The sequence below is a fragment of the Oncorhynchus gorbuscha genome, linkage group LG09 (assembly GCF_021184085.1).
Source record: "Oncorhynchus gorbuscha isolate QuinsamMale2020 ecotype Even-year linkage group LG09, OgorEven_v1.0, whole genome shotgun sequence".
Classification (NCBI taxonomy): Eukaryota; Metazoa; Chordata; class Actinopteri; order Salmoniformes; family Salmonidae; genus Oncorhynchus; species Oncorhynchus gorbuscha.
In genome coordinates, this window is record NC_060181.1 from 61,707,432 (window position 1) to 61,729,983 (window position 22,552).

General features: G+C 41.9%; 2 protein-coding genes across 22 annotated transcripts in view; both read right to left on the bottom strand.

Moving 5' to 3' along the window:
- Window positions 1-3,283: 3,283 nt before the first annotated feature.
- On the bottom strand, window positions 3,284-17,033 carry LOC124043902 (ras-related protein Rap-2a). Its single transcript, XM_046363027.1, has 2 exons — window positions 15,940-17,033; window positions 3,284-5,029 (listed from the first exon to the last, which is right to left on the bottom strand). The coding sequence occupies exons 1-2, from the start codon at window positions 16,251-16,253 to the stop codon at window positions 4,792-4,794; spliced, it is 552 nt and encodes a 183-aa protein (XP_046218983.1). The 5' UTR covers window positions 16,254-17,033; the 3' UTR covers window positions 3,284-4,791.
- Window positions 17,034-17,752: 719 nt separating this feature from the next.
- Window positions 17,753-22,552, bottom strand: part of LOC124043903 (muscleblind-like protein 2a) — a 39,451-nt gene continuing 34,651 nt past the window's right edge. For all 21 annotated transcript variants that reach the window (XM_046363029.1, XM_046363030.1, XM_046363028.1 and 18 more), the window contains one exon: window positions 17,753-21,635. In XM_046363029.1, the coding sequence (XP_046218985.1) occupies window positions 21,511-21,635 (125 nt within the window). In that variant the 3' untranslated portion in view covers window positions 17,753-21,510. The remainder of the gene's footprint in view (window positions 21,636-22,552) is intronic.

Here is a 22,552-nt window from a genome sequence, read left to right on the forward strand (position 1 = left end):
ACATGTTAACACCTAACCAGTTCTGCTACGGCGAGTAAAATGGTCTGAGTGAGGTGTCTCATTTGTGTCTGGAAGCAAGCTAGCCAGCTTTAGCCAGTTAACTTGGGTGCTTGGTTGGTAGGTTGGTATAAGCATGCATTGGCAGGCAAGCTGCAGAAGGACGAGGAGGCCACAATTCCCCACTGTTTGTCAATGCAATTGTGACGGCCAACTAGCTGGAAAAGTTTGATGTTCCTTCGTTAGATTTAAGCTCATCTTGCTCTGGCAATATTAGTTATTGATCTTGTTGTTGTTGATATGCGCTCTCTCCCTCAGTTATGCACACCTGTCCGTGGTTGTTGGATCAATTGGACTGTAAAGTTCCCAAATAGAAGAAGACTCCCATGGTGTTTACTAATGTGAAGAAATCTATTCAAGTGTATTTTGTGACTTTTGGCGAATGCGTTCTAATGATCTCAAGTCGCTCGGTTGCAACTGCCTGTAAACACACAGTCCAGTTCAAAGTGAATGATGGTAGGCCCGTGTGGCAATTTGCTTGTTTGTTTAAAGGCCTACTATGGCGTTGATTGGGTATAGCGCACCGGTCTATGTAGACTCTGGTCCTGGACAAGACAGATGTTTTTATTCTGTTTTATTTACTGCAGTGTCTATTAATTATCCAAACGCACAGCCGTGTGTTTTTGGACGATTACTGAAAAAATTTCACAAATGTCTTAGTATAAGTAATTCCCAAACATTTTAAGAATTTATGAAAATGGTTGCTTGTCAGAAAATGTTTTTTTAAAGTGTCATATTGTCCCTGGAGGCATATATGAACACCTTTTCTATAAGATTTCAGGTTACTAAAATGCTTTCATTTCCACTTTAAATGTAACATTGTTTCACACACAAGTTATTTTAAAAGAGATGGCTAACAACCTCAAGCGTGCTACAATAAAAAAAAACACAGTTCCACTCACAAGATGATGATAATTTGAAAGTTAACTTGAAAAGGGAGAAGCAAAAACATTAGCAACATCCTCTTTGATAATACATGCTGCAAACTTGACGACACCAAAAGCTAGCTAGACTGTGGGTTAACTACAGCTGGCTATTGCACAGTGGCCTGTTGGCCTTCAAGAAGGCAGAAGTTTCCATTAGTTTTTGTAAAAACGGTCCCACCCATTAAATCCAAATTTGATTGGTTGATTCCTCTGTCACTCCAACATTTTGCCCTAATACAATTGAATGGCAGATGCCTGCTTCTGATGGCCTAGCCAATGGCTGACTTAGCTAGCTAGATTTATCTCCCCAGAGACCAGAAAAGAAAAATCCTGATTGGATATTCTTTTGTCTTGTGTTAACCCTTTCCTCTCCAACAAAAATGGAAGAGATTAAATCAGAACATCATTCAAAATAATAATATAAGTATCATATTTATTATATCATTATTACATAAATCCTTATCCCTTCTCTGAAGGTATATAAGGACCATTGTTCCCCACTGTGTTTGGGTTAGTAATAATATGTAGAGTAGCTCTATTTGCCCTCAGTATGTCTTTTTACACCGTTCTGAATGTCTAAAGAATCCATATGTTGTTCTGAAACATGAATACAGAAATACTGGACATTTTGAACTGTTATTATGGTGGTGATTTGACTCAATTACAATAATGGTCTGGAATTGGACTGACATTTTTCTAGTCTTGGTCTTGACTCAGTATCGACCCCCCTCCGGTCTTTGTCTTGAATTGGTCTCGCTTTAGGTGGTCTCGAACACAACACTGGTAAGTACTGTAGTATTCTATAGTAAACTGTAGTATTTTTTTATGTGGGTTAGGATGAAATCTATTTTATTGGAGAGATCAAGAGAGATTTAGTGAGACTCGACTTTGAATTGTTTAAAGCTCGGACTGAAAATAAAATCCAGGAAATCGAATACCACTGAAGTTTGTGGGCAGAGAATATTTTCTTCCCACTTCTGAGGCCAATATAAAGTAGAATACGGAAGAGATGTCATATGAGGTTTGGGTTCAAATTCCTTTGAAGTCTTCATAATATACATATTTTTTGTATCATCAAAGAACACAAAAGCACAACCCCCATATAAACAAAGAAGAAAGTAAAGTTGAATTCATCAAGCTCTTGCTGGAGCAATCAACAATGGGTTCTTGTAATTCATAAAGGGCCCGATTCTGACTTAAGGAAATGATGCTTTTCTTATGCACGCCTTTCCTACGCACTTCTCAGTAGTTGGTATTCAGACTTACTTCATAAAGGTGCGTAACACGCTTTGCAGGCGTGGTTCTCATTCCATGGGGTTTTCAGTTTTCATTCCATAGGGTTTTCAGTACATTTATCTTAAGCCATACCTTTAAATACGGTGTACCTTTTAGTTTGAATTTTGTCGACACTCAGTGGAATATATTGAGAGACCAGTTCAGAATATTAGGGATCAGTGAAAGAAAGCCATCTAAATATACACATATTCTTCTCTGTTTCAGCACTAGTTGGTAGATTTAAAAATACTCTGATATTGTACACTATTTCGGGTTAGGAAAGTATTTATGAAACATAAACAGGTTTGGAGAGCCTTACCACATGAAATAAAGAAAACATTGGCTTGATTCATGTGGGAAATTGCCACATTCAATTCTTGAAACCATGGAAATGTTGGAAGATTATTGTACATAGAATTATAATAGGGAGAATAGTGTACAATTGCCTGCACTAACGATGGATCTGTGTGATGACACAGCCAAGTATTACGCCATGCATCGGGATCAAACTGTTACGGCTTGGTCTGCACTCAACTCCATAATGATTCAATTAGCCTACATTTCTTTATTCTATCAACTGTTACTAATTATCCCCTGACCTTATTCATGGTTTCCTTGCGCATAAAGATGGTGGAATTATTAGGGAATTAATTCCAGGTCAGAATATGGAATGTCTGTAAACACACCACTGACAGAACTTCATTCATTCAAACTCCACCCAGAAACAAATAGCAGGTGAATAGCATGCTATTCTCATGCTTAAGTTCGAGGTCAGAATACGCATAGAGAGAAAAGTGCATCAAAAGGGAATTACGCTCCATTTATGTGCATTTAACTGGGGTCGGAATCGGGCCCAAAATGACTGCCTGTTCACTGTGTTATTTAGAACTGCAATTGGATTAGAAACAGAAACAATTTCCTCCCAAATAGATTTCTCTCTCCCAGAACAATTTAGAGAGATTATGGCAATGGCGGACAATGCATGTCCCTCCAATAAGTTCATAAAGAAATAGTGTCACTCAAGCTTGGATATATTGTGTTAAACACACTTTTATTGTTTGGGTGCCTAATGAAACAGTGTCACCATTCATTTAGGGAGGGAGAAAGAGTAAATGGTCACATAAAAAAATATAAAATTAACAATGAAAAATGGTAACCAGGGAAGGTCTGGTTCCCCGTGGCAACAACGACATACAGTTGAGACAGTGTCCAGACCCAGACGTGTATGTGTTTGGTTTGCACGTTTCCACAGTCTATTATAATCTCAAACGATGAAGTCCTTTTTAAAATTTACTAGCCATGCATACAGTTGACAATTCCACATGTGTTGAGTCAGTGTCTTCCTAGGAGCTGGCACTTTCCATACAAAATATTTACACTACCGTTAATTATAATTGTTATTCATCATCATCATCATCATCATCATCACTATTATTAGCCTACTATGAATTTCAATACTCTGAATACATAAAGAGTGGGATGTTGAGACAACGTCGCATCCCATTTCATTGTGATACCCAACCAAAAAAATACAATGTACAGAATGATGAGTGATGACATCTTCATTCCTGAAAAGAAGACCGTTTCTAGAGACAAGAGTCTGTTGAGATATTCAAACACTGAAAGATGGAGTCCTCCTTGTCCCATCCGAATGAAACTGTTACAATATTCAGGAATCTGTTGTCAGAACCTCCTGAAACTATAACAAATCACAGGATATGTGACAGACACCTCTGCTACACTTATCAAAACAAAATAGGAAGAAGACAACATTGTTTCAAGAATGACACTGACTTTTCCACCATTTTCTTTCCATTCCTCAAAACAACTAAAAAGGAAATTAGAGGGGAAAAAATGGAGGTGCTTTCAAGTCACCTCTTTGGTTATGTCCTAGTGATGTGCAACAACAAAAAACATCCCCTTGGATGAAGGTAGGTAGGCCCTCTCTTTCTCTGTACAGGAAAACTTAGTACGCAAATCAATTACTCATCAATGTTTCAAACAAGTTGATCAGAGGGATTATCTCCTCCCCTCTATCTGCCGCTCTGCGCTGTCATGGTAACTTAAAATGGAGAAAGAAGGCTCCAGCTTGATGTGCTCAGAGAAACTGGGTCATATCAACAAGACCAAAACAATGTCAAATAAACATTACTGAGGCCGATCGCAGAAAACATAAAGACTACAAAACCTGTAATTCTGCACGGACGACTCAAGACATATTTTTTTTCTCCGCCAGAGAAAACAGGATAACATAAGGCGAGTGCACTTTTCTTTATTCCGGTTTGTCAGTTTCTCTTGCGCAAATCCTTTGCATTCCTCATTTCATTCTATTAATTATTAACATATCATTATTATCAATTACATCATGACTGATTTTATGCACCAATGAGTTAAAATCCACCACAGTTCTACCATGAGTTTATTAATCATCCATGTTGTTGGTGTGAGTATAATCCTCCTCTCGGTGTACAGTATCTTGGTGTATGCAGACTTCCTCTCTCCCTGTCCCCCTGGCGTCCCCTAGGCTCTGGGGCTATTGTATATTGCAGGAGGAGCAGCATGGGTCATCCTTGTCTGGCTGGGCGGCGTAGTCCATCTGCCGAACTATCTCAGCGAACAGTTCGTCCACCATGGTTTTGCTCTTGGCCGAGGTCTCCATAAAGGGGCAGCCCCACTCCTCGGCCAGAGCCTGGCCCTCGCTGGCCGACACCTCCCTCTCACTCTCCAGGTCCACCTTGTTCCCCACCAGGATCACTGGGACTTTCTCGTACCTGCAGACGACACACAAACAGATGGAGAAAATGATCAGAAACCATCTTGTGACATGAATATATGGACAGTCACTGACTGTCAAGGCAGATCGGAATGACACACATGAGGAGATGTGATTTGCTAAAATGTTTAACTGAGATTTAGGGGTTGCTGTCCATGAAGATCTGACTAGTTTTAACAGTACCTGACGTCCTCTCTGCACTCTCCTAAATGTACAGTTGATAGGCATAATTGCAATCTAGAATGAAAGCTTCATTGGCACATCAAGATTTTGTCAATAAATCATGCCAGCCATAAATAATTACATTAAATCCGTGTGGCACATTTCCCTGAAATATATAAACTAAAAGTCCTGGCAATCACAGTTCTAAGAGGTGGCTTGTCGCGGAAGAAAAATCTATACTGCCCAAATGCTTTATTCCTATTACTATCAGTGACAACTCGAGAACTTAACAAGGCCAGCAGTCAACAGGAAGTGGGCAAAATCACCCACAATCCCTTAGGGGCAGGAAGAGACAATAATCCAGTGAGCTTTAAACTCTCCTCCAAATTGGTTGAGTGTTCCCACTGAGGAACTGGGCTACTTGCACAAGGGCCAGAAAGACAGTGTTACATCATATTTTTAATGAAGGACCTTAAGTCTTGAACGTTGTATAATACTAACACTCTCAATGAAGAGTACCACAAACATTTAATGGACATGATTCAAAATGTCTGCATTTATTGGTCAAGCCAAAGAATCTGTTTAATTGACAACATTTCAGTAAATTGGAGACTTGCCGGGAGGATCTGCTGATATTGGCGTGGTGCATCCAAGGAATTAGGCATCTCTATTTTGGACACGTCACAGAGAATAAAGGCTCCGCTTTTATTTCTTATCTGCAACTAGGAGCTCCCTCACTAGTGATAATATTAACCAGCACACACCCGCTATGAACCCCACTCAGAATGCCTCTCTTCTCATGTTATTGGGCACAAACAGATCACAGGAGAATCATGCTCCTTGACACCTTTCAGCATCAAAGGTTAGCCTCCCCGTATGAAATATTCATGCCTCCTAAATTATTTAACACTATTTGACGGGGGGGGGAAAACACCCGTCCTTGATCGCTATGGTAACAGGTACACAAGGACACTCATAGTGTTGGAGGCTGGAGAGATGGAGAGAATCAATGACTGTAATACTTTCTTAAGTAGAGGAAACTGAGCTTCTCACGGGGGCGACGGTCTGCAGACTCCAGTGCTAAATAAGCTTAAACTGGCAAAGAATAAGGAGCTCAATTTGATCTGGTACTGAATATATTATCCAGAGTGAACTCTAATCTCTGCCATCCCCATTCTGTGGGCAAGCCAAGAACTACAGGGATAAAACAGTAGACAACAGGGGCCTGTGAGCTACTGTGTGTGACTGTGAAGCACAAGACAGTTGACTACCAGTTAGTTAGCCACCACACAGCCTTTCACAGTACAGCTAGAAAACAATAGCCTTTTCAACCCAAAACTTACAGTCCGTCTGTTGTTCAAACAGCTGAAACAGCCGTCGACTGAGGAGAAAATGGCATCGATAGCATTCCTGACTCCAACAATTCATTGGAGGCCCCTGATAGCAATGGTGCTGTTTTGGAACACATCTTTGTGGCGAAAGTAAAAATATGCAGTCAAACTATACACTCCCTCTCCGTGCTCAATGAGAGGCCCTAATCATAGTGGTGGGCGTGTGGAATGGAGGGCCGGGACAGGCTCTGTGGTGGCTGTACTCGCTAAAGAGAAAACCCACATGGGACATAGCGTTTAGGGAGGTAATGACGGTCCCCTGCATGGGTGGCCGTTTCTATTTTAAACAGGGCTGTGGTCGCACGGCCGTCGCTACTAGCCCCCGCTCATACCGAGGCCTGGGGCCACCGTCACGAGTTCGCATACTGCCTCGCCACCTCCAATTACAACCTGCTCTCCACACATTCATGGGAAGGCATGCCCCATGAGGAACCCTGCGGCCCATGGAACATGGATAAAAGTGGGATGGGAGTGTGTGTTTATGCTAGAGCAAGTTTGTGCGTCTGTGTGCGCGGTAAGTGAGCATGTGTGCTTCTGTGTGTGCACTGAGACAAGAGCAAAATTAGCACTATTTCGGTAAGGGATTGAGCCTGGCTCTAAGACTCAGTGAGCTCTGATGGAAAATGATTTCTGATCCTCTGAAGAGCTTATAACACAGCCTCTGTCCTCGGTGCTATTGTCACAGCTGTCTGCTTCTCAGCGCTCTGAAATGAAAATTAAATCCTATAGCAATGGGACTCACTGTAAAATCCACATGAAAACCACCCCAAAGAACCCCAGACGATCGTGACGGATGATGAGCTAGAGAAGAGAGCAGTGACGGGAGAGAAGAAGTCAAATGGAAACATATCCAGCCATCCATTCTATCCAATAACAAAATAACAGACTTGATAGGCTACCTAACTGTCTCACAGCAGAACAGCCACTCCGACTCCGTCATGCAGGAGGAGTGCAGGCGGCACAAAGAAAAAACTTGTCATCTGGTGCCAAAGGAGGAGAGGGGCTATAAATAGCTGTAATAACAGAGGGGAGACCTGCAATCTCAGGAGGTGTGTGAGGACGGCTGCCACGGATACCAGAGCCTCACAGGGACTTCGCATGAAGGGTGTTGGGCACAATGGCCATTCGGAGTCTGGGCCTGGTGCTGGGTGCAGGAAGTGAGGATGGGAGTGGGCAGAGAAGGTCCAGGGTAGCTTAGCTTATCCTCAACTGAGGTTTGAGCCCGTCGGTTATGCATTCTCCACTCGGAAGTCGTGAGCAGTAGTCATCAACACATATCAGCGGCCCAGCATGCCAACATTCCCTCCCACTGTCTGTATGTCTGTCTGTCAGTCTGACTACATGCATGTGGCTGAAACACTCTCGCCTCAAAAACAACCAGCACATTTCTCCTAGACACCCCTATGTATAATGCATGATGCATCCCCTGATAGAGATCTGGGCCTAGCTGAGGGAGGCAGGGAAGCAGGGACGGAGCAGTCTGGTGGTCTCTGGGCCCGGCCGCTGGGTTTATCGGGCCCCACCTGAGAGACAGTCAGCCAGCCTGGCCTACACGGTGAAAGAGGTCTAGCCAGGTCCCTCCACAGTGAGATGTAGTCTGTCCTGAGTCTCCTGTACCTCAGGCTGACGGTGTATCTGTGTCTCAGTGAGTCCACACACTGCTGAGGGGTGGGTCTGTGTCTCAGTGAGTCCACACACTGCTGAGGGGTGGGTCTGTGTCTCAGTGAGTCCACACACTGCTGAGGGGTGGGTCTGTGTCTCAGTGAGTCCACACACTGCTGAGGGGTGGGTCTGTGTCTCAGTGAGTCCACACACTGCTGAGGGGTGGGTCTGTGTCTCAGTGAGTCCACACACTGCTGAGGGGTGGGTCTGTGTCTCAGTGAGTCCACACACTGCTGAGGGGTGTGTCTGTGTCTCAGTGAGTCCACACACTGCTGAGGGGTGGGTCTGTGTCTCAGTGAGCACACACTGCTGAGGGGTGTGTCTGTGTCTCAGTGAGTCCACACACTGCTGAGGGGTGGGTCTGTGTCTCAGTGAGCACACACTGCTGAGGGGTGGGTCTGTGTCTCAGTGAGTCCACACACTGCTGAGGGGTGGGTCTGTGTCTCAGTGAGTCCACACACTGCTGAGGGGTGGGTCTGACTGTAGCTGACTCGGGAGGCTGGATAAAGCTGAGTCAGGGGTATAAATGAGCTCCACCACAGTCCAAGGGAGAGGACGTTTAAACACATCTCCAGCTCCTGATCTCAGAAAGGCTGCATCGCCCTAATGTCGGGATGTGCCAAAAGGATCCCTCTGCTATTTGGGAGGATGACTCATAAATGACAAAAGCAGACAACAGCTGAGATATTACTTTGGGCTCCTTGAAACAATCTCCTTGGATCCTTCCGACTGTCTCAAGGTAGCAAAAGGATATCCACTCCTTCCCGTTTCCTGTAAAGCTTTCCTGATACTATTCTCAGAATATGACAAGACGAGTTTGTCAAAAACTGAAAATATTCCAGTTAGAAATGAAGGGAGTGACAAATGCGAGACATGCATTATTGTCATTGCTAGATTGGAGATGTTAGACGGCCCACTTATGCTCCTGTCTGCAGACTGCATTTTTATGGGTGATTTGGTGCTTTTCTTCACAGGACAAAAATACACCCACATTAGGCCCCCCTCAAACATTCGGTCATGGTCTGATGAATGACCTTGTTCCTCTTCCTGGAGGAAGAGGGCGAAGAAATTAACCAAACAATCCTACAAATTATATGAAATATCATCATCACTAAATCTGAAATGAACACTGACTGTGTTTAATCTGAAATGTGTTTCCACCCCCACCCCCCATGCTGGCTGAAGAGAGGGGAGAGGAGAAGTACAGTAGCTAAGATTAGATTGGGCTAATTTATGGGTTTTATAAATAGAAACTGGGGCTCGGAGTGACACAGTCAGTCAGTTTCACCCTCTCTTCCCTGACCTCTGGGTCTACATGAAGATTACAGTGGCTCACGCTATGGAGCATGAGCCCATGTACATCATAATGAAAGTGAATGAAGCTCTCTTCAGCTCTCCATGGGATGGATCCCCTGGACACGCACATGAAGATTGCCTGCATCCTATATCTAGTATCACCCATTTACCACAAACAGTGGCAGGATCACCGTCTGTAATTGGAAATGGTCACCAATAAAACGTATTAAACGCAGCAAACACATGACTTTTTATTTGGTAACACGTCCTCGTCCTGGCTCTATCACTTATATTCAGGATACGCAGAAATGTAAGCTTAAAACCTCCGAAAGAAGAAATGTGTGCTTGAGGCTGCTTGTTTCTCTGTTGCTCTAGTCATCACATGTTCTTTTCTCTCCCCCTCAGTCGTCATCAACAATAACAGCTTCAGCATCAAACATTAATGTCACTCTTAACAACAGTGCAATTATGTATATTGTCACTCTGCGACACACTGCCTGGCTGCCAATGCAGACTGGCATTATTTTCCGATTGCCTTGCCCTTTATGCTCTGAGTAGCTCTGCTTGATGATGCTCAAGCCAGGCTTAGACAAATAGACAAAGTAAGAGTTCCCTGCGTAAGTATTTATAAAAGGCCCTGCTGCACTTGATCTGGGTGAAACAAATATGTGGGGGGGGGGGGGGGGTCTTGACAGGGGGAACATTGTTATTGAAATTCACATGAAAATGATGCATCTGTGGGGTTTTGACAAGTTCACTTTCTATCAAATAGGACAGTCCCCCATCTAATCACACGGGTGTTATAGAAATATGCAGCCTGCAGGACAGAATTCATGGCGTGTTAGTCTGTGACTTTGAGCAAGGGCTTTGACAATAACATAAAGATTAAGACCAAAGTAATTCACCCGAATGCTGTGCAAGGAGAAATTAGGACTAGGCTTGGGTTGTATAGCGTATATACCATATACCGGGGTATTCTAAAATAGCCATGGGATGTTTTTTCAAGACCATCAATACCGAAGGACACTATTTCCATTTCTTTCCCGCTACTTTTTTAAAGTAAACACCTGCAGTCAACTTGTGCAATGTGTTAAGAGATACAGAAGGTCGCATCTTTCACTTTACCTGTCACATCATTTTTCATTATAGCACTTACTAGTGGTACCCAGTCACGTGGTGTTTGCTCACAAGCACACAACAACGAGAGATCGGAGCCTTGTAAATCTCTCACTGTTGTCCAGCATGCTCCAGGTGATCTAGTTACAGTATGGAAGTCACAGCTAAATGTTTGCCAGCTAGATCTTATATAACTATTAAGTTAGCAGTCTAAAATGTGCTAAATGCTCTGCAATTGTATGTTCGGTTTGCTAATTTAGTAGCTAGTTAGCTACCTAGCTAAGTGGTTAGCTTCTTCCAAAATCACACTTCGCTTGGCGGTAACAGCAGAGAATTCCCTCCTGGATCAAGAGCCTTAATGTTTAATATTTGTTCTGTGTGTGTAGCAAACTTTGAGTAGTATTAGTAGTAAATAGTTTCAGTCAGAGAATGTATAACATTTTTTGCAATTTGCTCATTATCATCTAGTTAGCATTCTCTTTGGGATTTTACATGTTCTTGTTAGCATTGCTAATCATCAGACTACAAAGGCTTAGAGGGGTTTGAAAATAGCGCCCCTTGTATTCAGTGCCGGTATTACCGAACATCCCGGTATGGCACACGGTCGGTATGAAGGTATGACAATCTGGATACTGCCAAAGCCTAATTAGGACATTATTGGACAACCATATACCCAAGGTAATTTTAACCAATCGACATTCGGCACATGGCAAACTCCTTTAAGGTTGACCTGATTGGTATGTTCTGCAGTACTAGATCACTGCAACATAGGATAAGTCCCGCCTTCCACCATGAAAATACTGTGCGAACTACATAACCCTCTGTGATAGTCTCATAATGACCCTGTGACCATAACATAGGCTAAAAAGATGATGGCCCTCAAACCATCACGGTCACCTAATAATCCCCAGTTTACAATTGGCTCATTCATCCCCCTCCTCTCCCCTGTAACTATTCCCCAGGTCATTGCTGCAAATGAGAACGTGTTCTCAGTCAACTTACCTGGTAAAATAACGGATAAATACAACATTTTAAAAAACTATGTCACCCAGTAGGTAAATCATCCCCGTTCCTCCTCCCTTGCCATGCTCTTCATCATATCTGGGTGCACTGGCACATCCTGTGCCACCCATCAGTCAGCATCACCTGTGCATGGCTAACTGTTGCTGAAGCAAGATGATGAGCCCCCCCCCGGCCGTCATGGGGGGGCAGGGGGCGAGTGGAACTAATAATTTGCCCCAGTGGCCTCTGTTACTGCCGCCCTGTGCCACTGACAGGTGGAAGACACTGATGCGCCCTGACAGGTCTCGAGACAGGCGCGACACACACCAGCGCCTCTGACTTGGGCGGGCGCCGGGACGGCTCCTGTGTGAGACAGTAACGAGGACAGGAGAGGCTAAGTGAACAGCAGTGACAGCTGCATAATCCACAGGGCAACGTGGATTTGGCCATGGAGCCCTGGAGGAGGGACATTGGGCATTGGGCCTCCTTGGCCATGGGGTCCTGAGGAGAAGTCAAGGCTGCTGGCTGGGCTATGCGCCAGAGCCCCATTCCACTTTCACCCATCTGCAGGTTGGGAGGGTGTAGTGACATTTAGCAGTGCCATAAAACGTATTTTAATATATTCTCCACTCTTATTAATACAGTCTTAAACATTGTTATACTCTTCAGTAAAACAACTGACTGACTGCTCTAAATCATTCAACTAGACTCTTTGACAGCATTATCTTCCTTTACAAAATGATGGTACATTTCCTGGTTTACTGCTTGGACCTGAATGTAAGTGTAGACAGCTCTAGTGTAAACCACCAGTAGATTGTAAGCTTGTAAACATTTACCTAAGTGAAGAGAGCATGTTTTTTTTAACCCTAAACAAAGAGTGGACAGTCAACACCATCTGTGGATACGGTGTTCTTCTTTTTAGTGGTGCCGTCATACCTGCAGATAGATATCATCAGAGGAAGCCATGGGAAGAGTTGGCCATGGCCACGGTCTTGTCTAGACCCCCCAGCACTCCAACTGAACCGCTACACTACCCACATTAACTGTAAACACACTGTTCAACTTTAGAGAACATGGTTCCCATGCTCTTCTCTTCAAACTGTTTGGGATGGGAGAGATTTAGTCACCCTTGGGTCCCCACAATCTCAGAGGTAGGACTGGAGGACATCGCACTAGCCCATCAACCGTAACTCCATAGTACGATCGTTAAAGTAGAAATTGCAATACTGTACATGTGTACTTGCTACCCTTTACTGTTGTTAAACCTGTGTAATAACATTGCAAATAACCAGTAACAACCTTTTATTCACGTGTTGTTGTTGCTTAGTAATGGAGAACAGAGGTTTTTGTTACACAAGAAGAAATGCAATGTAATTACAAAGTCATAACATGTTGATAAATGTGTAATTACAGCGTGATTACACACTGTATAGGGGAAACTATCATGCAAAGTGTTTATCGTGATTTATTGTACATGTCGCCATAAACGTGCATTGCCTTTGTTCCTGTGGGGCTGTGATGAGGTATTGGATAGTCTGACAGTAGAATAGGTAACATGGGTGGCATCCACATGCTCCCCAGCCAAAACATTTCGGGAAGAGGTTGTTCATAATGTTATGTTATGTTAGGACATTTTGTGACGTTTTGTTCATTTTGGACTTCGGGTAGGGTTTTTTCGGGCTGTTCGGGCACACAGCATTATTCCTGGATACAAGCCGAAGTCTACGCCCCTTCGTCGAAGATTGGTCAACAGTAGGGATTCTTCAATAAAGTCTTTGTTGTCGCACAACGACAGACGACCTGTTTTCATGTAAAAAATAAAATATTGAGAAATACTGCACCAAAACATCTTAGAAGTAAAATTCTCCCCGGGAAAAACGTCAAAATGAAAGACAGATTTCTTCAGTTATCTTAGGTTAATTCGGACTGTTTTGAGGAAGTGTATACTGGCTACGGCATCTCAAAACGGACAAAACAGTACCACTTTTTTCTTGTTTTTCAAGCAAAGGTCTTTTAAGGGAGTATTGCTAGAACACTCGTTCGCATGCTGACGCCTTTAGGGAGTTGACACCAGACTTGAGGAGAGAGGAGGCAGTCCCTGGGTGTGTGTCTGATTCCACACACCACAGCTGGCCCACACCTGGTGCACACACACACTAGGGGATGACGCCCCGCCAGATAGGCAGCATCGCTCCCTCCCCTCCAGATTCCCTCACATACCTCTCCCTGTACTCACATTTTTATGGGGAAAACACATGCTGACCTCATTCTTTCATCTGGAGTCGTACATTTATTTGAATGGCTTTAAATGCAATCCAAAGTCCAAGCGATCGTGAATTTATTGAAACAAACACACACCAAGATAGCCAGGAAAAGGAACTTGTGAATTGGTAAGATAGCCAGGAAAAGGAACTTGTGAATTGGTAAGATAGCCAGGAAAAGGAACTTGTGAATTGGTAAGATAGCCAGGAAAAGGAACTTGTGAATTGGTAAGATAGCCAGGAAAAGGAACTTGTGAATTGGTAAGATAGCCAGGAAGAAGAAGAACTAAATTGGTAATGGCAATGACGATAGTAAATATTAGAGAGAATGCAATTTCAGCTACAGAGATTTCTACTTATTTGAAGTCAGATCACTTGAGAGGCCATGTTCATACGGAGCGATGGATGGCACTGTGTAACATGTCAATGGGAGGATCCAGCTGAAAAGTTGAGGAGTAATTTGGTAGTTTTGTGTTGTTAATCTATTGCTCCATTGTGAGGTTTCTCAGTGAGCAGAGAGCCTTGTCTCTTTGTGGCTCATCAGACTTCCTCCATTCACCCAGGCAGATACACTGACACCTCCAATGAGTGATGAACCCACACTGTCACAGCTCAGTGTGTAGTGGAGTCCCACTTCACACCAACTCTAGAAGAGGGAGTCACGAACATGTGAATGTAGCCAAGGTTTGACGATAATATAGCATTTATATGGCGGAGTGTGGGGTCTTAACGAGGTCACCAGGTCTTGAGTGTGAATGACTCATTCATGTTGTCACTTTTTAAGTCTGCCACAAATTAGGCCACTGCACACTCGACCTATATGAATTACTTTGGTATGCTAAGGGATAACCGAGTTGTCTGGATAGCATGTCACATTGTTGTAACTTGATTGTAAACATGTTAGGACAATGCTGGGACAATGAGAGATGCGGCCACTAAAGATGACCTCATGTCTGGAGCATCCCTATAATAACAGTGCTTATCATACGTATGATTCCTGTTTGTTCAGTGTTTTGTCTTCCTTTCCAAACAGATTGCATGTTTCCAATGAAAAACATCACTTCCTCTCTTCAGAAACCGACTTCTCAGTGTGCTCCTCCAAATTTAGCAACTCCTGCCAGCCCCCCTTGCTTTAGCTGTATTTTGAGGGTTTGTCTGTCTATTAGAATCAGGCCTTTGTTTCTCTCCGCAGAGTCACTGGAGCTGTGAATCCTGGGTATTCCAGCTGTCTGTTTCACTGGGGTTGCAGCATCTAAGCTCAGCCAGCATACAGTCTTGTGGACAGCCCATCAAACACACAGAGCAGAGCTGCATCCAAGGTAGCCAGACAGACAGTGTCTATCTCTCCACTGTAATAAAGTGCAGGGGAAAGCTGGTCTCACATCTACTGGTGGACAAGGCCTGATGTGGTACAGTAGTACAGTAGAGTCTAACTGAGGAGAAATAGCACCATGGCCTTGAAACTAAAATGGCTGTAGAGCTACAGGCAAAAATAGCAGATGACCAACCAACCATATGTCTCCAATCATGCTGAATAAGACACAGGCATGCCGTAAAGACAACGCTGAATATATCATTTATATTGTTTGAAGAACCCAGTTGCATTGCCTTTAGAGAGATTAATATCGGCTAGAGTTGGATGATACAGGACCACTTGGTTGGATTTAGCAGTAGTAGGCCTATGCAGGGTCAGAATGCTTGAATAGGCTAAAATAGGCACTATGCCTGTGTGTTGTGTATCACCACAGGACACATCCTCAACATGAGTGTTATGTGAGTGTAGATTCTGCACAAAGGTGCTTCTTCATAGATTGTGTAGTAGGCCTACCATTACATAGATCAATTATGTTTTCTGTCAATGGGGTATATGATAGGAGTCAGATTAGATGTGCTCGTGGGAAAATGCAAGCAGGAATTATCATCCACGTCTATGCATGTTTACAATGAGACGTTGCAGTTCTGACATAGGCCTACTGGAGGCCTTCCATAATACACGGATTTGATCCAAAATCACTCACCTTTTCACTCTGATGATCTGGTCCCTCATGGGTTTGATGTCTTGGAAGCTCTGCTGGTTGACAAGACTGTAGACCAGTATGAAGCCTTGGCCATTTTTTATGTAAAGGTCCCGCATGGATGCGAACTGTTCGGTACCAGCAGTGTCAAGAATCTCCAGAACAGAGGGTGAGGAATCCACCTCGATTTCTTTGCGGTAAAAATCTTCTATGGTCGGGTCGTACTTCTCAATAAACGTCCCGGTCACAAACTGAACAGTGAGGGCGGATTTCCCGACCCCACCGCTGCCGAGGACCACCACTTTGTACTCGCGCATTGCTCCCTTGTTATTTGATGATTTCAAGAGATTGTCGAAAGCTATCACTCTCCGCGCGACATAGAATAAAATATATCCGTGCAAATGGCATTCATTCGTGTCCCATTTTGAACGGATATAAAAAATACAGCCTTGCTTACCACCGCTCAGCAATGGCAAATAAAAAGCTGAGCACAAAGACTCGCTGCCCGAAGATGGATTTCATTGTAGAAATTCCCACAGGCACACCAGACATTGATTACTAGGCTATGCGCATCGAAACGACTGCAATTTTTTAAAATGTGCATTAAAAGGTATCAAAACGCTGGACAATGTGAAACGTGTGGTTTTTCATCTGCTTAGCTCACCATTCTATGCATCACAAAAAAAAAAAACTTGCTCCAGCGAAGACATTGGAGAAAAGGACGGTTCCTGATGGATTCTGCAAGACTTGCGCGTTTTATCTCAATAAATGTTGATAAATAAATACAAATTTAAGAGTTAAGCCTATTAATATAAGTTTCCTTGCTTTTTCACCATCTCTTTCATCTCCCCGTTCCTTATGCGTTCACGAATACAATCCTGACCGCCATACTCTCGGGTGGAGACCCACCGCCGCCGTGTAATCAACCGGTCCCCTCTCGGCTTCCGTACCAACGAAAATGAGACGGGTCTTTCCCACCAGACAGATGTGCAAGGAGTCCAATGGCTACCAATATTTGCTGTTAACCTCACTCATGACTATCTGAATGCCATACGGAAACAGCCAGTCAAATAAAGGGTTGGATTTCCGTTCATGTGCAAAATTTCCCATCATTCGGTAACCGAAGTGACATCCTCTGAGCGCTCACCCAATCACAGAAGCAGCTTGAGGATGTGTATCCATGAGGAGGAAAGTGCGCGCAGATGCTGTTGCTATGGTAACGCTGCCAGCAGTGTAGCAGCATCACTTGCATAAGGAGAGTATAAAAGCAGATTATAAACTAGCCTGGTTGCCTTCTCTGGTTAGCTATTAGATTCCACGCCTCTCTTTGGCAAATGATAAGTGTGGCATATTAGTTGAAGACTGGTACCCAGACTACTTATAAACTGTCATTTAAACAAACAGCAACACAATGTGCGATCAGAGGAACCTCTTCTAGCAAAATAACTTATTGGACTAGACTGTATAGGCCTATACATAACTAGACACAACGATGTGTATGAGTCAATGTCTTTGCAATATCTGCTTGTGTTATCAGATGCAGATGTGCATAAACAGACTATTCAATAAAAATTGAATATATTCAAAAATTGAGTATTTTTTTTGCAACAATTTACCATATTCATAACAAAATATCCAATAATTGATGATATTTCCAGAGAATGGGATAAGACTAAAACTAACACGTGCATTGCATTCCTGAGATGGTGCATTTTTATTATGTAGGCCTTTGAAATCATGTCCTCTGCATATATAAAGACACCAAATAAAATGGCTTATTATTTCCTATGTGAATCAGCAAAACAAAGGCATCACAAACTTGGCATTTACTTAAACTTTTATTTGTTTTTTTTTTTACATTAGATTTTACACAAAACAAAACTACTGTATATATATATATATATATATATATATATATATATCATAAAAGAGCACATAATTATGCACAAATAAAACATAAAAAAATTGCCACATGAACAGATTCAAAATGAGTAAGGGTTTGTACTTTTCCCCTCTGTTAAAGAGTACGGCATTACCGATGGAACCATATGTGGCACTGGCACAGCAGTTTAAACACAACTCTGCAGTAACTGTACCACAGCCATTTAGAATGGCACCCGCCAGTTTTCTCATCATCAAGCTTTTCTCAGTAAAGTGTTTGACTGCACTCTTTACAATCTACCATTTTGGCCTCAAAATGAAAATGTCTGTAGTGAGAATTAAAACAGCATATTTCACTAATTGCAATAGACTAAATACAATCCTTATATTTAATGAACCCTAACACATAACAACTTAAGAACAATACATCAAAGGTAAGGCAACGTTCACTAATAAGTTTGTCTGCTCAGTTTACCAACTGTTCAGAAAGTGCTTACCCACAGGGCACACACTGGTTAAATCCTCGTTGTTTCCACGTAATTTCAACAAAATTACGTTGAACCAACATGGAATATGCGTTCAATTGAAGTCTGTGCCCAGTGGGTAGGTATCATGTTACCATTGGGTCAGTAAAAGTGAACACATTCTGACTGTTCAACTCTTTTGATTGGGTGGTCTAAAATCTCAACTAACTTTCAGGTACAGCTGTATCTAGCTATAATAACATTGGAAACATTTAGCAGAACTTGAGTTGAAATTACCATTAAAATTAACATCTGTTTTCAAAGAGCATTTTTTTCGTTGTGAAAGACGCCTTCGGTGAACAATTGAAATAATTTAAGAGTATCACTGCCAGACTAGCCATACCCATGACTACATGTTTAACATACTTTTTCTGCAGTGTAAAAATAACTTTATTCTGGGAACAAAGTGCAATTCTAAACAGCTGAACAACCATCAAAACACATCTTTTTGAGTTTCCCCTTGCCTTTATGAGTCTAGGGATGCTTTGTAAGAGGAGAGAGCTCATTTTTGGTAGAATAGATTAGAGCATGTATTTAGGGACATTTAAGTGTCATGGGTAGGCTGTCAAATGCAAAAGGAATATACTACTGTAATACAAAGGCATTATGATACTGAAAATATTGTCGTATATAATTTTGCCATAAAATAGGAAATGTTCAGATTCTGGCAATACAATCTAGTGTGTTACAGTGCTCTAGAAAACGTAACAATTACATCATTTACAAAAATACAGAGCTTCCGTCATTGCAACTTTAGGTTGCCACAGAGACAAATTAATATAGTTATGAAATTATACCGTACTACAATGAAAAGTAAATTTACTTAAATGTTAATTTTTTTTGGTAGACTGTGACCTATACAATAAACTGTTTTTATACATAATAAAAGCAATTCTACAGCCTTGCTCGTACTGCAGTGTGTTGTCCTGTATAGGTGACAAGGCAGTGACAAGGATGAGATGTGGAAGCTTGCCATTGGTAGCTCCAACATTCCATCCCTGGTCACAGACGGCTTTTCATAGGCTAACGTGACAGGACAGGTCATTTGAATAACCGCCAGCAGAGCAAAACTCAGCTTAATAAATTACATTCATTTTAAAATAGAATACAACATTGTTCTATAACTAATGTTAAACAAATAAGTAAATTCCATATATTTCCATCAAACAGAACATAAAAATGAACTTTTCTGAAAAGAAAATGAAAAGTAATGAAATAGGACAAAGATGGTAAGAACATGGGTCATTTTAGTTTTCTGTGGATTGTCTGAGTTGATCAAACACCATGACAATATCACGATACTGATGAGAATTGCTACGCATACTGATTTCACTCACACAGAAAATGAAAAGGGAGAATGAAAGACTGTGGGAAAGATTTAGTTTGCACCTGTGTGAAGTTTTTAACGGTTATTTTCAAGAGCAAATAAAACATAAAAGGTTAAGCAAAAGGTAAAATAATGTTACATGTTGATCATTGTAAATAGTTCCATGTTTCTAGCTTAGTTTTGCCTTTTATATCCTACTGTAAATAACTGGTGTAGACTTTGCACAGGTGCATTGGTGGGTAAATCGGTCTGTGTTTGTAAGTGCAGTTTGTATATACAATGAAGCTTTGACAAAAACACATGTAGAGTTATATGAGTTTCATTGCACAATGTGATTAGTTATGTGACTACGTCCTACTACTAAAACATTTACTGTGATACATTCTACTCGAAAGACGTTAGACAGACTATGATAACAACGCATTAAACACGAGGATATGGTTGTAAAGACGGTTGTATATAAAGACAAATGAGTTACCAACATAGAACCACAACACATATCCGGTTCTCCAAACTCATCTCCAATCACTTTTTAGTTGCAAACTACTTTCAACTCATTAAGAATTAAGCTAAACCATTTTACACAATGAACAATCACTGAACTTCATGCCAAAGCAGCCATGTTCCGATCTGCCAGATATTGAAACTTGAAAGTAAATGAAAGGTTAAAGCACTAAAACTAACCCAGTGTACAAAGACTACCAATGCACTGAATTCACCTCACACAAACAGTTGTTCATTGTATTTATCAAGGCCGTGGAGTACGTTGAGAAACTGCAGGGTTTTCTACTCAAAGTTGAATATTTCTCACACAGAGCCTTTTCAAGATGCTTGTTATGTACATTACTTTAGGCACTTCTACAGTTCAAATAAGACAGGATTAATAAGTGACCTCGAGTCACCGCAAGGTGTCCTTGCACGTGTACGTCAGCCTTTTTAACAAAAGATCACCACGTCTTTCCTTTTGAAGTCTTATCATTCTGCTCCCTCTTTAATGTCTGTGGCCTCTGCACTATGACCACCTAACCCCTCACATGTCTGTGACAGCTTGGCAGACACTCACTCAGCTTTTCAGTTCCTCTAAGGTGGCTTATTTTCAGCCCACCCATCACTCTGCTAGGTCATTGGCACAACATCTGGTATATGGTGTTTATTTGATGGGTGCCAAGACGAGGCTCAACTAAAACCTCGAACGAAGAGACATTGAGAAAACAGTGCACCACAGACAGACACTTGGAATCCGTGGTAGCTAGATTCCGTTCTCATTTCTGGAATTAGTGGCTGATTATATCACTGCCATAAGGTACATTAATTCATTTTCTGCTATTATCATTGGGTTTGCTGAGGCTCACTCAGTTGGTTATTCCTCCGTAGAGAGGCCAAGGCACACCAGGAGGGGGAGCAGTGATCCTGTACTCAGAGAATAACCACAAGGTAAACAACAACATGCTATCCTCTGTCACATTCGTCCTTTACAAGAGCAAGAAGGACACTCACAAGCCAAATGCAATTTGTATACGGTGTATAAACAAGAGCGCTTTCCAATGGTCTTTGTTTTAAATACAAGCAATCAAGCACTTAGATGCACAATCATTTTCTGCAAAAAAAATACATTTGAATTAGATGAGTGTTGTGCACTTTTAACAAAACATTAAAAAGGAAATAAAAGTCATCGTTGAATACCTTTATGATTAAATCTTCACAATCTCCAATCATGTGTGTATACATATAATAAATCAGTCATTTACATATCAGTAACGATATTATTCCTAGCAATACAGGTATATAATTTGTATATTTTAACATAGCTCAATGTTCTACATTTCCTCAGTAATCTTCTTCTCAGCATGCAGGTTGCTGTAGTTCTCGTGTGGAGCAAAAGTAGTATTTACAGAAGGGCTGTTTAGGGCCTCTAAGGGGAGCGTCTTGACACTCTGTTCCTTTCTTGTAGGTTACTTGAGGATGATCTGTTTTAGAAGCAGAGATTGAGAAAGACATCATGTTACTCAATGGTGGCATTCACAATGAACGTGACCGATTGCCCTTAGGTCCAAGCAACAGTGCCAGTACATTCTTGGATGACAAACACAATACAATATAGTGTTGTTGAAGAGTCATGGCGGTAAATGATTAAAGAATAAGGGTTCTTATTTGCAGAAGTAGAACAGTAGCAAAACTGTGACCAGTATAATCATATAATGCTGAAGAAACAAAGAAACTAGTAAAAATACATTTGAATCCCACATGTAAAACAAAGAGAATTTGGTTGATGTTAGGAACCTTTTAGATAAGATTCAGAGCTGAGGCAGTGGTCTACATACCAAAGTTATTGCTAAAGCTAAAATGCTGCAAATCTCAATGACAAAAACAAACTGAAATAGTACACTATGCATTCCATGTTAATACCTGGGAGAAATAAAAGACAAATAAATCAAGCAGAATAAGCTGCAGGAGAAGGCTGGTGGTCGGCAAGTATGTTTTTCCCGACCCAAACCACAGCCCCCTCCTCTCCTGCTGGAAAGAAAGAAGCACATCACCTGACCTGCCCCCCAGGTAGAAGAGTCTAAAAGGGGCAACAGAGGGCAGTCACAGGCACAGAGCTGTCACAAAATCACACACATCCATAAAGACATACAGTATGACCTTCCTGTGATGATAACATCCATGTATGAGCTTCCTTGGTCTTTCATTCATTCAGTTGATCTCTTTAGTCTGAGGTGCTAATTTAGGCTGCTTCAAATCAATATATTTAGTTTTCTTCTTTCCCTTGCTTGACAGAATTATAGTAACGCCTGAATTAAATTAGGGGCACTTGAAACTAAATAAAGCAAAAACATGCGAAAAACAATGAAGGAAATTATGCAACACAACACAACTACTATTT